Here is a 17,454-nt window from a genome sequence, read left to right on the forward strand (position 1 = left end):
CACCTCATATCTCTTATCATTTTTATTTCTACAGATTCATCAGGAAAAAAAAAAAAAAAAGACATCATATCATATTTCTTGTTGGATACAGATTTTTTTTTTTATTACTGTACAATAAATTACAATCCGGATTTCATGTTCATTCCCTGTCTGTACTTTGGTCTGTTGGTTAAAATAATTCCCTTCTTCGTGGTCAGGAACCGTCATGTAAACATCAACATGATTTGTAGGCACATACAGCACTTGTTAGCAGGAGTGTGTTGACATACACCGTCTCTTTACCTCCCCCATACACCTATTTTTCTCGCACCTTTCACACAAAGAAACACTTGGCTGCAGGCACCTCGGCCTGCTCTCACAATTCATCCTCACCCTCCCTGCCTGTCTTCATCCTCTCAGTGGGTGTAGAGGGAGGCGGTGAAGACGATGTCCCTGCGGATGGCCAGGGAGGCCTTCTCCATCTTGCTCCCCAGGACGGAGTCTCCGATGATGCGGGCGGCCTGTCGCACCTCCTTCAGCACCTCGTCCAGGCGCTGGATGCAGCGGACCACCGTGCCCTCCTGGACGTCCGTGAGCAGGGCGATCTCTGCGAACGGCTGGTGATGGGACAGGAGGAGGAAGAAGAGACGCGGTCAGATGGTGAGCGATGCAAAACAAGTGAGGGTTGTGCAGATGAGGAGGAAAAGTTCGGCTGCGTGTGACCAGAAGGAAGTACAAATTCTGTTAGAGAGACTTTGAGATGATGAACAGGATGTGGAAAAACAGCAGGTCTCATGCCAGAAGCAGATTTGTTCCACGAGTGATTTAAGGGACTTTATGGCACTCACCAATGTAGTTTTACTTTGAATTTTCTCTTAGGTACAAATGAAATTTATGAGGGCTCCAACTGTAATGCCTTACTCTGAATGAAGTATGATGCAGCCAAAATGAAATATATACCTAAAACCGACTTGATGCAAAATTAATGTTCTGCTCAGCATATTATCATCAACGCTGCTTATCAAAGTACTTGACAGATTTTATGGTTTTTATTGGCACATTCCAGCCGTTCTCTCAGTCCCTCAGCTCTCAGCTCAAGAGTCTTTGTGCAGGTCGCCGTCCAGAATCATCCTCTGTTAAACTGTAACAGCTCTGAGTGCAACATCACCTGCTGTAGGCTTTAATATTCTCCTGTCCAATAATGTCCATGAGTGTCACATGGACCATTTTACCTGCAGAAAGATACTTTTCTTTGTGTCTGTCATAGTCTGTCATTGTCTTTATTTCTTCTTTGATAGTCAACTGAATGTCTTTGGGTTTTGGACTGTTGGTTCAATGAACCTATTTAAATATGTCAGCATCAGCTTTGGGAAATTATGGGAAATGTTTTATCTGACATTTCATCCCTCAAACAGTTAAATGATTAATCTTAAAACATTATCTGAATAAATGACATCTAATCATAAGCCTCTGTATTTACATCTGGTATTAATACGCTTCCCTGTTGAGACGGGGTTGATAAAATATAAAATATTCTGATAAAAGAAACAGTTTGCATGATCATACCAGGGACAAATGAGGTCAAAATCAAATGCAAACAAAGGGTTAAAGCTCACCATGCCTCTGGCCCAGCAGTACACCACCTCTGTCAGACCAAACTTAAACTGGCCTACAAACTCCTCAGCTGTCTGTGGTATCCCACAATCCCTCTGCAGCTCTCCGATTCGCTGGGCCACTGACAGCACCCGGTCGATGCCCTGAAAGACAGAGGGAGAGAGTGAGAGAGAGAGAGAAGGGGAAACAGATGGGAAAGATTAAGTTACGCCTGAAAGACAGAGATTTTACTTCTACAAGCGACCCTTAAATGCATCACTCCTGCCTCTTGGTGTTAACAAGATGACCTTGTCATTTACGTTCAGGAAATCCGTTTCACAAATCGTGCACTGATGTGTCTGTTCTTCTAGAACGGCAGGACACAACTTGGGTCATCACTAATTTAAGCCCTCATAAAGCACTTTCGTGTATCAGAGTCGGTCCGCAACACGCACTGACACAGCAAAGGCGTATCCGACAGAGACAGACCACATGGGTGAATTAATAAGTGAGCGAGTGACTGGGATGAGTTGGGTGAAGTGCCCTTGTTGTCCTTTCTGCAGGGCGGGGTTGTTATACATCAAATCTGCACAATGTAATACAATGTGAGCGAGCGTCTCTGAGTGAGTCATCGATGGAGGAGGCGAAGTCTGTACAGTTTGTCAGTGCACACACATCATGTTCACTGTCACTTTAACATCTGCAAGAAAACCCCAGTTCCTCCTCACCTCCTGCAGTGTGTTGGTAATGTGCGGCTCCACCTGCGTGTTCTGCGTGAAGACCAAACAGGACAGCAGGGCGGCGCTCTCCTCAGGCGCCAGCGGGCTCAGGACGTTCTCGAACAGCAGCTCGGTCAGCAGCAGCTCGTGGCTGCTGATCTGACAAGCTACGCGGCCTTTCAGCTGCACCGCCCCGCTGCTGTCCACGTACTGCAGGGACTGAAGCACCTGCGGGAGAACAAGTGGGGAAATAAACTTCTTAGCGACCAGTCGAGCTGGGATCAGCACGTGGCTGAGCTTTCATTTGGTTAAAGGAAATTGAAATGCTACTCTATTACTCGTTTAAATGTTATTTTAAAGGTTGTTATTTTAAAATGTTAAAATAAAGCTTTCATCAAACATATCATATCTCTTCTGTCTAATATACTTGCTCTAATTCCCTCACACTGACAAAAAACATTTCTATCACAAAATATGGTGAAATCACAATAGCTTTTACCTTTGGAGTCAATACAACAGGTTTCTCAGTTTTTTGTGGCCTAAAATTATTGTAACCCTATTAATTGTTAAATTATTTTCTAACCCTGCTTGTGGGCTGTAGGGATGGCAATGCTGATCCGTCGGTCGGTTCACCGCTCTGGTACCGACCGAATTATCTCAACAGCTACTGGTTAAGTTGCCATGAAATTTTGCACAGCCATTCATGATCCCCAGAGGATGAATCGTCTGACTTTTCCTGTAGCTCCACCAGCAGGTTGACATTATTGGCTTTCAGTGAAATATCTTGACTGTTGATAGATTACTATGCACAGAGATTCCTGTGTCCCTCAGGATGATTTGTAATAATCTTAGTGATCTCTTAACTTTTCAGGTAGCGCCATCATCAGGTCGAACTTTCCATCTTTTCAATACATTAGTTTATAGTCAAATACCAATGAGTCCCATCTTCCTTAAGTGTAATTTGCTATATTTTGTGCTAATAATCCAATGTCAACATGCTATGTTAGCATGCAACACTATGACGTGACCATGGTAAATATTATACCTGCTAAACATGAGCATATGTCATGTGAACATATTAGCATGCTGTCATTGGCATTTAGCTCAAAGCACCAATGTGCCTAAGAACAGCTGCTAGCATAGCTGTAGACTTTTGTTTCTTTTACAAATACATCAAAAAAATAGTTAAACACCTTAAATCTCCAGCAACTAATTAATCAATACTTGGGTATTAAATAACTGATTAACAATTTTGAAAATTGAAATAATTTCTCAAAAATGTCAAATATTCACTAGTTCAAGCTCTGTTTATCGACTGAGAGATTTATCTAAGGCTGCAGCTCTCAAAGTGACCTTATTTTGAAAAATAAAAGCGGCCTGACAGAAACAGGTCAGGACAGCGAGTCAAACGTCTGATCCAAACCTTGATCCTCTGGTGGTATTCAGGCAACAGAGACAGAGACTGGTCCGACACCAGGAACAGCAGCCTGTCCAGCTCTTCCTGCACACTCATCCTCTCCTTAACACGAGCAAACTGAAAACACACACACACACACAGAGTGATCACTTAATTTGAGTATATAACAGCAGCACTGCGGCGTTTGACCTGATTTCAGAGTAACACTGCATTGTGACTGGGAGGAAAATGCTTCCTATTGTATTCTCATTGACAGCACAGAGGAGTCTCTTATTGAATATGTTACATAAACCCACTGAGGCCAATTACTGTACACTAACAGCTTGAACTGTAGAGCTTACTGCATTAACCATCGCTTTCCAATACCCACAGTGTTTCACACAAGGAAGTGTGACTCTGCGGCGATGAGAAGAGACAGTGATACTGCAAGTAAAAGCTTATCTTACAAAGTAATGAGAGAGCTTGTGTGTGTGTGTGTGTGTGTGTGTGTGTGTGTGTGTGTGTGTGTGTGTGTGTGTGTGTGTGTGTGTGAAAGAGAGAGAGAGGGCTCAAGTGACATGCTGTGCCTGTGAGACAGTGATGAGCTGCAGCTATGAGCCTATATGGGTAATTATAGAAACAGGCGGTTCCGATTCTTGCATCTTATCTCCTAAAGGAGTCTGCCAGGAAGACAGGATACACAACACAAAAGCAGAAATCTTGATGTTACTATTGTGAAACTAGAGGAGAAACGATGGAAGGATAAAAGGAAACTGAGGCTGGAATGAAAAGGGAGAAATGAGAGGATGCATCAAAAGGGGGCCAATTGCAAAGCAAGTGTCTTATGTAAGGGTATGATGTTAATTAGCTGCATAAATATGCAATTGCTGCACAAAGGAATTTGGAGTCTTTATTAACAAACAGTGAAATGAAACACTTCCCTCATCATTCATCTGCACAGTGCATCTCAAAAATATAAATAACCCCCAAAGGTACTTAAAAGAACTCTTTCCTCAAAGACTGCCTCAGTGATGAAACGCGTCAACACACACACACAAACACACACCTGCTCTGTGAAAGTGGGCGAGTGGATGCAGTTGAAATCTTTGAGGCTCTCCTGCAGCACACGGAGCCTCATGGCGCCCTCCACCACATCGACGCTCTTCAGCTGGAGGTCGTTTACGGGGTCCAGGGCTGCTATGCCGCCGGGGTTGGCCTCGGCCAATCGCAGGAGCTCCTGGGTCGCCGTGGAGATGGCTTGGCCGGGAGGGTCATGCCTAAAAGGACGAGATGGAGTGATGAGGACAGTGAGAAAGACAACTAGAGAGAGAGAGAGAGCAAGGAAGATGACCTCCTTTTTAACTGTGACAATTAACAAGCACAAAGACAGTTTAAGTTTGGCCAAAGATGCTCTATATAGGTATGCACGTCCTTGTTCATATTAAAACATTACAATACAGCACTAGATACAATTTGAATTTGTGCCTGATTCTGCCGCTCCTTTTCATCTGCTAGTCATCTGATCAACCCAGTAAAAGATCACTTCACTCTAATAATACTGTCTGTTTTCCCTCACAAGTAATGCAAGCTTTAGCTCAGTTTTAACTTTTAATTCCTGTTTTATTTATAAGTCCCTCTAAACTTGTGTGGTTGGAAAGCGACATCTGCAGCAGTGAAACCAGAGCAGAACCCACAGAGAGAAGAGATCTGTTGCGGGATCTTCCGAGAGCGTGTTGCTGAGATCGAGACAGGTCTCGAATAAAGTTGATTTTCTCCTAATCTGTCAGTCTAAAAAAAAATGCCATTGTCAGAATGTCCTGAAGATCTGTGGCTTGTGAAAAATGGATCCAATCATTATTTGGGTGACTACAGGGCGAAAGAATCGGTCATCATCTGAGATCACGTTCATTTTTTCCCATTGAAATGAACAGACTCAGACCTGCTGCTGGTCTGGAGAGGGGGAGAAACTCATGTGACACAGTTAGAGGAAATAACTGTAAGTGCACCGTCTCCTTTCTCAACTGTCTCTGGTGTTGTGGTCTACATAATGGACATGGAACTGTGGTAACAGCATGAATGCAGAACTGACACAGATGTGCATTTTTACAAGGTGGAAAAGAAAAAACAAAATATTTAAAAGCTTTAGTTGTAAAACCTAATTATGTCCAGAAGATGGTGACTACAGAACAACATGGTACAGTAACGAGATGCAGACGAAACATGATAAACTAACCTGATTACATGTGAGCTGTGCATGTATGTAGAGAAGGCAATGTGAAGAGGGGGTGATGCAAATTAAAAGAAATATCTTTTGCTGTATATCAGAGCAGGCCTACAGTTTAACAGCTGCTCAATCCAAGTAGCTGTACAGTAACAACACACAATATCCTGTGAGGAAATAAAAAAATACTAATGTTTAAATGTTTGTTTTAAAGGTGTGTTTTCTAGAATTAGTTGAAGTGCACTTGCACCTTTTTTTTGTTTATTGTATACATTTGTTTTGTGATATAAGGACTAGCTTCTGTTAGTTGACTTAAAGGTGCCTTGTGACGTTTTCTTATAAACAAAAGTGATGTTTATATGTTGAATTCATTTCCTGTATTTCCTCTGCTTTAAATCCAGCACTGTTTACATCGCAAGCGCAGCCTTCTTCTTCTTCTTCTTCACTGCCCTTGTTTATACATACTATCTTTCTTACCGTTTTACTGCCACCAACTGCGAGTCAGTGGAACAGCAACAGGAGGATGTGGTTTGTGCCATATACGTATATAAACATCGACATGCACATGCTAAACATTGCAAGTGGTCAAAAACTCCACAGTAAAATGAAACTTCTCTAACACACAGTGGAGGTAATCATGGGGTCAGAGTTTAATACAGAAGTAACCACGTTAACCAAGCTCAGTCACACTCACTTGAATCGCGGTTGTTGCCTCTTGTTGTAGTTGTCGATGATCCTGTCAGGAATCACTTTGAGTGTTTTCAGTGTGATGGCTGAAATGTCCTGAAACTTCAGTTTCTGTACTGTGTGGCTGCAGGGACCTGAGGAAAATAACAGGAGAAAATTAATTCATCAAATTCTACTGTTGCTCAAACTGTAAATTGCTCTGTGAAAGCATAAAAAAAATGTGTGGGCAGATTTAGTGAATGTGTGGGAAGAGTGGGGTAGAAATGAAACTCTGTGTTAATGAGAGGAAACCAGAACGTGTGTTTGTGTGTGTGTGTGTGTGTGTAGAAGTGCAGAAATGTGCTGTCCATCAACCAGCCTTCAGGTATGAAGAGTGCCGTGTTGTAGAGGTGTGGGAAAGCGGTGCTGTTGTCGTCTTTTCCTTCTCTTTCCTCGTTGCCTTTCTCACAGATGATCAGAGCTGTGAAGGTGCGATTCACAGAGTCATTGGACACCTGGCACAGAGACAAGATGGGACAGATGAGTCAGAAAGACATACACAATCAATACACAATCGTAGAGTGTTCACACATGAACAAGGCAAAACAGCAGCTTGATTCTTTAGTTTTACTGAGTTTTACCCAATCCTGGCCTTTCTTATTCTGTCTGAGTTTCCTCCATGTGTGGGTTTTCACTGCTCAGTGCATGCTGGCACTGGCTGCTGAATCGGAGTTACATAATTAAATAAAGGGTAAATTAAAACTACTACTGGCTAAACTGTCCAGTGTTTCCAGTACAAATAATAAACCCTGTATCTCAGGGTTGGATTCAGCACAACAGGATGTTGCAGGATTTTGGATGACGTCTTCATCGGCTGCGACCATGAAAAACACACACTTACCTGTAGGATAACTCCCAGGGCGTTGAGATGCTGCTTGTTGTTAACCATCACGACCCGACCCACCGACAGAGCTTTTAGCCCGTTCACAGACTCCAGAATAGCGCGCTGGAACCAGAGGAAATGTAGAAGATAAACAAGCAGCAGGTCAAAGCTGTACAAGTTTGCGCCTTAACTGTGTGTGTGTCTGTGTACCTGGAGGGATTCGGTGGTGGTTCGTAGCTCTGTCACTGTGTGGTAGTAAGCCATCAGGTCGGACAGCTGACCCTCTGTGTCCAGAGGAGGCAGAGAGGACAACGTCTGCTTCAGCTGGCTGATCCTCTTCTCTTGGGCCTGGAGCAGGAGGAAGAGGAGGAGGAGGAAGAAAAGAAGAGGAAAGGAAAATATAAAACCTTTATAACACATTTGTCAGTTGTCATGACTCAGAGGAGATGTGAGAGAGACGAGCGAAGAGGAGGAGGATAGAAAGAGAAGCTGTAGCTGTAGCTTATTTTCTAGTCTTAGTCCTTTTTAACTGCAGCTTTATATATACACGTTACCTGAGTGTCTCTGTGGCTTTCAGAGAAGCTCCTTCTCATCATGTCGGTCACACGGAGGGCTTCGACCCGCAGCAGGTTGAGGATCATAGTGTAGGTCAGTCTGAACTGGGACTGGAGGATGGTAGGCTTACCCTGAGCCAGACAAAGAGCAGGATGACAATGATTTTCCAATAAGTTGCCATTATAGGTATTTTCTGAACTTATTCCTTTCTGTTTTCTCTGCCTCTCTTTAATTTCTCAGTTTACACAAAGGTACAAAGGTTTTTAATGCAGGACTTCAATCAAAGCATTACAGATACATTTCTGTTATGGCTGACCAGCTTCAGTCCAGCAGCTGGGAGTTAAAGAATAAGACCAGTGATCTTCTATATTTTTGTCACTATCGAAAAAATCCCACGCAGGGCGGCTCAATAGCTGAGTGGTTGACCACATGAATCGCCGGTTCGACTCCCAACTAGCACGACTCTTTCCTGCATGTCCTTCCCCCTCTCTATGCCCCTTTCCTGTCACTCTCTACTGTCCTATCAAAATAAAGCCAAAAAAAAAAAAAAAAAAGTCCCATGCACAGACCAAAACCAATGAGGCATTAGTCCCTGTCTCAGTACTTTCTGAATTCCCTCACCTGTCTGTGGCAAAGCTATATGGAGCTTTAGATACACAGGCAATACTTCTTAGTAGGATAAACTCATTGTTGGCTTTGGTATTTTCATGGAGTTTGACAATAAGATAAATATGGAAGATCATCAGACTGATGTTTTCCTGCTGGCCTTCAAAGCTACAAAAATCAATTTCATATTTTTATTGGTATAAAGTCTGCCAACGCACACACGTTCTTTAAAAAAGATTATGCATGAAAAAAGCAGACAGAAACATTTTGTACATTTTGCAGAGATGGTAAAACTCCTATCAGAGACAAATGAGGTTTATTTCTGTTGAACAGCACATTGAAATGGAGATGCTCCTCTCCAAACTGCCACAGTGGGAGAACGAGTTAAAATAGCCCACTCGACTGTGTAATTAAATGTTAAATAACCCAGTGTGCAGCACCTTCCTTGAAATAAACAAGAGGCAGAGTGCTGCTTTAGGATAGTTATATCTAGAAATGGTGACCAGGAGATTTAATGCTAAACCGACTGATTTATAAACCCATGTGTTACAGTTGTTCTGGTGGTGAAACATGGAGGAGCCCTCACCAGCATCATGACATGCAGATCTGCCATCTCGTGAACGCCCGCTTTACAAAGAATAATGACGGTGCCTGTGGCGTCCAGTCCTCTCCTCCCTGCTCTGCCCGCCATCTGAATATATTCACCTGAAGGTGCAGTTCAGAAACATAAAAGGGATATCAAAATACTGTTGTTTTCCTCAGCTCCGATTCATCCTCAGAGATAAAAGAGCATAATAAATGTTGGCTCAGATGAAAGAGAGGAAAGACACAGGCAGAAACAGGGAGCACCGAACCTGGCAGCAGATTTCTAAAGCCGGTCCCGTCGTGTTTCCTGATGCTGTCAAACACCACGGTCCTGGCAGGCATATTCACTCCCATTGCGAAAGTCTCAGTGGCAAACAGCACCTGGGAGATGAAGTGAAGATGCAGAAGAATAGTTTCAGCACACCTCTGGGCCAACATGTGTTCACAGACCGGAGCTTGGAGTAGCTGATAGATAGGTTTGCAACAAAGCTAGTCATTTTAGCGCACTGCTTCTCGTGGTTTAAATGAACCTGTCTAACTCACCTTTACGAGCCCTCGAGAGAAGAGCATCTCAATGACCTCCTTCAGTATCGGCAGGATCCCGCTGTGATGGACTGCTATTCCCCTCTTCAACAGGTCCCTCATCAGCAGGATCTAAACACAAGAGTCTGAAGCGTTAAAGTCACATATTGTGGTCGATTTATTTTGTGTTATTAGAGCATTAAGGCTGAACACATTAAAATACACTTGCAAGCCTATCAACTTATATTAACCCAGCTGCCATACATTTGGGTGTTCTATGTGACTCTGACCTTATTTTTTTTTCTTATGCACTCTGAAGTTTTATAATGTATTTTTAATATATGCGTGATTTATTGGTACTTGTGTGTTTGACATAGATCAGTGTTTTAAATGTTTGTCCTATGTGAAGGACTTTGATAAGAAAAGTGTTATATAATTAAAAATTAAGCTTACTGCAACACAACTGCTGCATTTGACCCAATCAGATTTTGATGTGCGATATGGACACGTGCAAAACTCAAACTTAAAACGCTGTTAGCAGGGACTGTGGTGAGCAAAATCTTAAACCAACACACAGGGTCTGCCCCATCGCCCACAGTTCAATAAGCGTCTACAGACCCAGGCGCATGTTAAAACTGCAGGTGATGGGAAGTTTCTCTGAGCGCACGTGATCATGCTTTGTTAATGGCGCTGCGCTGTGGCTCGCACAAATACACGGTTCAGTCGAGCTGGGCTGCTTTGTTTGCTTTTTAATTTATTTTCCACATAAACTACAAATAAGTTGTGAAAACCACACAGCATTACAACCACAGTGATAAAAAATAATAAAATAATCACATTGAGTTATCTGCAGTAGAAGCCGGTGGGTCTGCTGTTCATAAAAGAGACACAACATGATAATTATTTCAAATAGTTTCTGTCTGACAGAACTTCTGGGGAAGGAAATTATATTTACCATTTCTGCTGGCAATGTCAGATATGCAGTATTATCCTTATCATTAATACATTTTAAATAGTAGCCTCGGGCTGTGTCATAATTGTGCAGGCTGGTAAACATGAGTGTGGTCTGTTCACATTCACTGACATTCTCACAGTATGTGTAGTAGCTTTTATTCATAGCCAGTACTGTTTCCATAAAAATAGACAATCCTATCCCATATATCCCATGTCAACAAACTGATGTACCTACAAAAGCTGTCCGTGCTAAATGGTGATGAAATATTAATATTAAAAATGAATTCATCCTCACTTAAGGATGCAGCCTATATTACAAACCTGAGGAGAGGAAATCTAAGCCGACCGTTCTTTACCTGAGGCAGCTGTCGGTCTCCTCCTCGGAGGCGACTCAGGCTCTTCTGGAAGAAAGAGTGGATCTCTGCCTTCTCTATGGAAGTGGTCATGTCCATGGAGTCCAGCGAGCGGGCGTTGTCATCACAGCGCGTCCGAGAGAAGGTGAACGCAACCACCGGGGTCTGCTGCCGCTGGGACAGGAAGTGCAGGAGGGTGAGCCACACCGCTCGGTCCTGGAGGGAAAATGCAGAAAGGGACGATGAGAAGACCCACAGACTGTTGTAAGAGAGAAATCACCAATCAGTGGGGTGACAGAAAACAAAGGAAGGGAGTTACCTGACTAGCTGATGTGTTGTGAGATGTGTTTTTTGTGCCGAATGATTGTGCGTGTTTGCTGGTTCGCTCCTTCTTGGCATCGACAGCTGCATAGTACCTGAACAGACAACACACTCCCTTTATGACAAACAGCTTTAAAGTCTTTCTCTGTGACTAAAATAATAATAACCATCCACTGAAGTACCACGCAGCTACAGATGAAAGAAAAGCTGTACCCTTTAGTCAGGAAGTTGCCTGCAGCATCCACCAACAGGAACATCTCTTTCTGAGTCTTGGTGCTGTTTCCTGTGTACAGGTGATGCTCCAAAGGCACAGGCCTCTTCATTGTGCTGATCACGTAAATATGCCTCTTCTTAATACGACTGGAGATAAAAGTTTGAGGGGGAACAAAGAGAAATGTTCAAAGAATCCAAAAATGCAATTAACATGAGGAGCTTGTGTCTCATTTTTACCAGTTTTGTGTGAGTTTCAGAACAAATATCTAAGGTAAAAATGTGGACTCTACCGTCTGGTGTTGCCTCCCAAGTGGGTTTTAAACATTCAGTGTTTGAGCAGATGTCAGTGTGGTGCACCTACCCGATCCATTCGCTAAACTCCAGAGCATTTGGCACTGTGGCGCTAAGGAGAATGATACTGACGTGATCGGGAAGCATAATCAAAACCTCCTCCCACACAACCCCTCTCTGAGGAAAACAAAGAGGAGATGAAGACTGTTATTCTTGACTTCAACAGTAAACAAGATCACTGTGGAAAAACCAGCTGGGACTGTCCCTGACCTCGGCATCATTGATGTAGTGAACCTCGTCAAAGATCACCCACTCCAAGTCCCTGATGACCTCTGAGCCGTTGTAAAGCATCGACCTGGGAGAGGAGAGAAGGAGCAAAGACTCTAGAAGCTCATCCATCATCTCTGTGAAAAACATGACTCTAATATTTGCTACATGTCACTTGAGTACCTGAGGATCTCAGTGGTCATGATGAGACATGAAGATTCAGGACTGAGCTGGACGTCGCCCGTCAGGAGTCCGACATCGCCAAAGGTGTTCTTAAAGTCTCTGAACTTCTGATTGGACAGAGCTTTAATAGGAGATGTGTAGATGGTCCTATCAGAGAACACAATCAGAAGGGAATTCAGAGTATGATATGAAAAAGTACACTGAGAACCTTAACTTATATAAACTGCAACTGCCACTGTCATGTGAAAACATAATATTTCCAATTAGTCCAGTTTCAAGGTTTTTCAAGCATATCAATTCCCTTAAAACTCAGATAATACCAAAATTTGAAGAAGATTTTCTCACTCAACAACAGCAATATATTACTTACTCTGAGTTATCCATTTATTCTCATAACCTGTTGAGTCACATTTACTTTAAAACTTCAATAACTGTCATTTTTTGGTGCTTAGGGGCAGCAGAAACAAGCTGTGAACACAACAGTGACTTACAATCACCTTGAAAGTGGCAATCTCAAAGATTTTCATTTAAATACGTGTCTTTTAAGTTCCTGTCTATCGCAGAATGGTGATTGCGCCTACGATGGATGATGTGATATATTATATGGACCTTGCATTTTACAGTTTTATGAACTGGGGGTCGGGTATGACATGCACACAAAATCACAAGGATCACAAGTCACCAACACAAAGTTAGTGACATGTGGCAGTTACCATGTTTTACCAAAGGTGTCGCCAAAGATGACGAAACTGGGATAGTCAAGGCCATTACTTTAAGTTAACAAAAGCAAACATGGCAGCAAACAGTTGCTTCGTTACACCTCCACTTCCAGCGACAAAGCAACATTCGATTTAAAAAAAAAGGTTTTGTTCCCCATGAATGTAAGTACAGTTTACTCTCTGTTCTGTTTTGATCAGTTAAGCCATTATGCCAGCTGTCTGAGGCTAATATGTTGCCAATTCTAATTTACTGTGGGCTACATTACATGTTTTTTTAGATATAAACATAAACACTAAACATTTGTATGTTTAGTAGATTAATAACTGCATTGTACTTTCTATGTGTTGTTCTTTGATATAATGTAACATATTTGACAGTCTGTAAATCCAGTTCTCTCGTTACTTTAGTCTAACTCTTGTTTACATTTTCTGCTCAACCTGAATTTGTTGTGTTTCATCCTGTACTCTTTCCACTGTTTCACATTGCTTCCAGTAAAAACTTCAAAGGCCTACTGCTGTCTTCAACCTTTATCAGCTTTACTGCCAAGCCGCTCACCTGCATGCATAGTGAGTGCATAAAAAATTAACTTGCACCAACAAATACACACCTTGTCATGTGTTTCTGCGAGAGAGCGATGGCATACTCGGCCACCACTGTTTTGCCAGCTGATGTGTGCGCAGCCACGAACACAGAGTCGTGAGCCTCCAGTCTCAGCACAGCCTGTTTCTGGAAAACATCCAGCTCAAACGGCCACTGGAGCAGAGGGAGGCAGAGAAACACATCACTGGATGCTCAGCCGCGACGCAAAGTGATTCTCATGTAATGATTCATCACGCGTACACAGAAACACAGAGAGATAATAAATAAATGAGGAGGCGGGGGGAGTGTGATGTTTGGCGATGTACAGGATATAAACAGAGGCACAAACAAACACAATGTCATATTTTTAACTGGATGATTACAAGAACACCCACCTTGAAAGCTGGGTTGGGGATGCGTTTATAGAAATCATCACAAGGTGAACTTATGTCAACAGGGATGGCCCATTTCTTTTTTTCCTCCGGATTCTCTTTTGGCTTTGATTTCTCATCTTCTCCTTTTCCAGGGGGAGTGGAGGATGACACAGCATCCTGAAGACAGAGGAAGAAAACCAGCTCTCAGTGCAGTTAATGTTTGGCCACAGGCAAAAGCATACTTGGAATTTAGGTTATATACAAAAAAGACAGGGCTGTGTTGCACTGGGATTCATTTCAATTTGCAAAATTAGCCAGTTGGCATATTATCCATACTGAAACATGTTAAATTGTCAGTGACTCCTTTACTGCAAATATCAAACAATACACATACATAATACATTCTTAAAAGAAAAGAGAAATAAAAAGAAGTCAGACCATTCACAGTTGGAGATTTAAGTGTTGATTATGATTTTAAGGTAAGGAAATGCACTTTACCAGATTTGAAAAAATAATAGAAGTACCTTGATGCCCAGGTCTTCAAGGCTGTTTGTTCTGGGTAGTTTGGGAGCTTCTTCAGCTCCTTTGCTTTTCTCCTTCTCCTCTGCCTCAGGTTGTAAGTCGATAATGTCATCAAATGTGGACAGGAGGGACATGAGGTTGACCTCTGGCTTTGCCATTTTGGCATCTTGAAGATACAAATTTGAAAAAAGATGATGATTAAGTATTTATCCTTTAAAACTTGTAGGATTTTTGCACAGTACAACATGATATCTAACCTTTGTCAGTGAAGTCCATCCCAGCTTTGAAGCCAGGTGGGACTCTGAGCAAATCTGTGAGGGAACAGTAAGAAATACAACCATGAAGAGCTGAAACAACAACAAAAGTCTTCAGTATGAATTTACAATGCTGCAAATCAAAATTTAAAAATCACCATTCTCAAAGTCTATGTCCTCCTCCAGGTCAGATTTCTTCTTGATCTGTTCCAGTGTAAGCTCCTCCATTCCTCCTGCGAAGATCATTATCGTAACAAATATATTGTGAGATAAAAAGGCCGCAATGAAAACTCCTCATACATGAATAAAAATCTCTACTAAAAGGAAGATTATGTAAATTGCTTCAGAGAAAATGCTTTGATTTAGTTAATCTTACCGGGGAGGAAGGGGTAGTTGGTGTTGCTTCCGCGAAGGCTCTCTGAAGGAGGCCCGGGTTGGCGTTGTAATGACAGTGAGTTTTTTGCTGAGAGGTCAGTGTTCTCCAGTAGAACCTAAAAGGTGAGTTACAGACAGAACAGCAGCTGAATTTACCTTTATTTTAATGAAAGTACCACAATGGGCTCTTTCTCTTGAGCTGATACAGATGGACTCTTCAATATAAACCAAAGGATCATAGTTATACCGCAGCATCCTCTTTTCAGTAAGAGACTATTCAATTCCTTTAATAGGTCTTAAAACAGGATAACATTAGGGCTGCAACTAATGGTTTATTTTCACTATAGAATTATCTGCAGATTATGTTCTTGTTTAATTGCAATGATTGGTTTTCTTAAGTGTAAGTTTACTTAATGAAATTCCTTCTTTGATCTGATAGAAAGTCCACAACCCACAGACATTCAGTTTACTAACATGGAAAACAGAGAAAAGCAGCAAATATTCACATTTGAAAAGCTGGAACAAGTACATTTTGTCATTTCTTCTTTAAAAATGACTACAAACATTACATAATTATCCAAAATGTTGCTGATTAATATTCTGTTATTGACTTATCATTTCACTTTAAGACAAAATCATGTTTTCTAAACAATTAGAATAATTACGGTATAGCGGAAAGAGAGGGCCAACGTGAGATACCTCTGTGAAGTCCAGCAGCATCCCTGTGGTTGGATCTCTGACAACAGAGAGACCTGAGTGAAGCGGAGACTGAGTGCAGTTGAGTAGAGAGTCGACATTACACTCTCTCTGAGTCACTCTGTTGAAGTAACAACACAACAGTTACATCTTCCTCACTTATACGTGGTTTATAATTCAGTACAATAATTACAATGTCTTAATCATATGTCTTTTTAATTTTTGATATAGTAATGATCCTGATTAGACAACAATTTAGAGGTACATTAAAGTTACATTCTCCTTATTATTCAGTAAAAATCAATAAATAAGTTATTTAGCTATTATTGGCTTTTTCACCAGCAATAGCAAGATAATCAAGAGGCATGTGTACTTGAGAAACTTCTGGAAGGCAAAGTCTGTGTCATGAATAGGAAGCCAGGCAGGGTCCCGTAAAAACTGTTTTTCTACTTCTGTCTCCAGGTTCAGGCTGGTTGGAGGGAGCCCATGGGGGAGCTGTGGAGGGAAAAATAAGATCAGATATTAAGTAACTAAAGGGAACCTCATGAGCCAGCAGTCACAATATCAGTTCAGTTCCTTAATTGTATGTCATTCCCCTCTCTTTTCACCAGTGACTACTGTCAACCATCTACTAAAGGTCAAATGCAAGAAAAACAATAGGATTTAATTGTAAGTGACTGAAACAGAGGCGTTCAGAGAATATATCTTGTTAACGCAGGTGGACAAAATGTGCATCTGTGAGTAAGGATGATAATTCTGAACGTGCAAACACACACACATTTATCTATGATCACAAAAACCACATAAACACAGATAGACATTGGTTATTTTAATAATAAAATAACAATTTCTTGTAAGCAAGCAAAGCTCCACCAGGTAAATCTTAATTGGCAGTCGCATTTACCTAAGCACAGTTTTGATTTTATTTCTGTGAGATTTCACGGTTTTACACTGCAAATGAGCAAATCTACACAGTCATCCTGCTCCATACTGACCGTGCTGTATGGGGCTAGAGGCTGGCCGGGCATGGGGTGTGTGATGAGCTCAAACCTGCCAGAGCATCCCATCTCCAGCAGGGAGAGCGGCAGGTCCATGGGGCCCGCAGGGGGCACATCTGCAAAAAAAACCCAAAAGACAAAGAGTATGAATGGACTAGAAAACACAATAAGGTTGCTCCAGGGAGCAGGGTGCAGCCACAAAGATGCGCCATACGAACTCTGGTGCTAACATGACTCTTAAATTGTCTGTAAGTGTTTGAGAAAAGCTGAACAGATATTATCAAAGCCACCGGTTAATTACTTGAATATTAAATCTATAAGCTATAAGACTGAATGGAGCACTGATTGACAGAAATCTGGCTACACTGTTAGCCACATCATCATCACACAAGTTACACCAACGAACCACAGCAGCAAGATAAAACGCCTCTCTGTTATATATATATATACATATAAATATTGTAGGAGCTGACTTGATATTTAAAAAATCACAACTTACTTATTCTATCCATGTCCCCACTCGCAGGTAGAGGCTAAAAGTTGCCACTAACTGTAGAAACTGTTGTCGCCTCGGAAGTTGCCAAAAGTGACAAGCGGAAGTTGCCAACAAGAAAACATGAAAACAGAAA

At 41.8% G+C, this 17,454-nt stretch overlaps 1 protein-coding gene across 1 annotated transcript; it reads right to left on the minus strand.

The window, feature by feature from the left end:
- Positions 1–9: 9 nt before the first annotated feature.
- On the minus strand, positions 10–17,425 carry skic2 (SKI2 subunit of superkiller complex). Its single transcript, XM_071500381.1, has 29 exons — positions 17,325–17,425; positions 16,823–16,941; positions 16,201–16,322; positions 15,831–15,948; positions 15,133–15,247; positions 14,915–14,989; positions 14,760–14,813; positions 14,505–14,668; positions 14,002–14,157; positions 13,635–13,780; positions 12,308–12,454; positions 12,128–12,212; positions 11,928–12,034; positions 11,567–11,713; positions 11,352–11,448; positions 11,036–11,248; positions 9,747–9,857; positions 9,473–9,584; positions 9,205–9,323; positions 8,012–8,143; positions 7,668–7,805; positions 7,476–7,580; positions 6,954–7,089; positions 6,603–6,729; positions 4,754–4,964; positions 3,715–3,825; positions 2,301–2,519; positions 1,596–1,736; positions 10–596 (listed from the first exon to the last, which is right to left on the minus strand). Exons 1-29 carry the CDS (start codon positions 17,335–17,337, stop codon positions 396–398), a joined length of 3,741 nt encoding a protein of 1,246 aa, XP_071356482.1. The 5' UTR covers positions 17,338–17,425; the 3' UTR covers positions 10–395.
- Positions 17,426–17,454: the final 29 nt, after the last annotated feature.

The sequence above is a fragment of the Trachinotus anak genome, unplaced genomic scaffold (genome assembly GCF_046630095.1).
Source record: "Trachinotus anak isolate AG129_WGS33_773 ecotype Australia unplaced genomic scaffold, CSIRO_AGI_Tana_v1 ptg000016l, whole genome shotgun sequence".
NCBI classification, from domain to species: domain Eukaryota; kingdom Metazoa; phylum Chordata; class Actinopteri; order Carangiformes; family Carangidae; genus Trachinotus; species Trachinotus anak.

Excerpts from the sequence above, each read along its gene's own strand:
- skic2 (XM_071500381.1), bottom strand. Across the intron at positions 13,781-14,001 it reads TCCCCAACCCAGCTTTCAAG|TGGCCGTTTGAGCTGGATGT; the intron begins GTGGGTGTTCTT and ends CCTCTGCTCCAG. Across the intron at positions 4,965-6,602 it reads AGGCAACAACCGCGATTCAA|GCATGACCCTCCCGGCCAAG; the intron begins GTGAGTGTGACT and ends TCGTCCTTTTAG.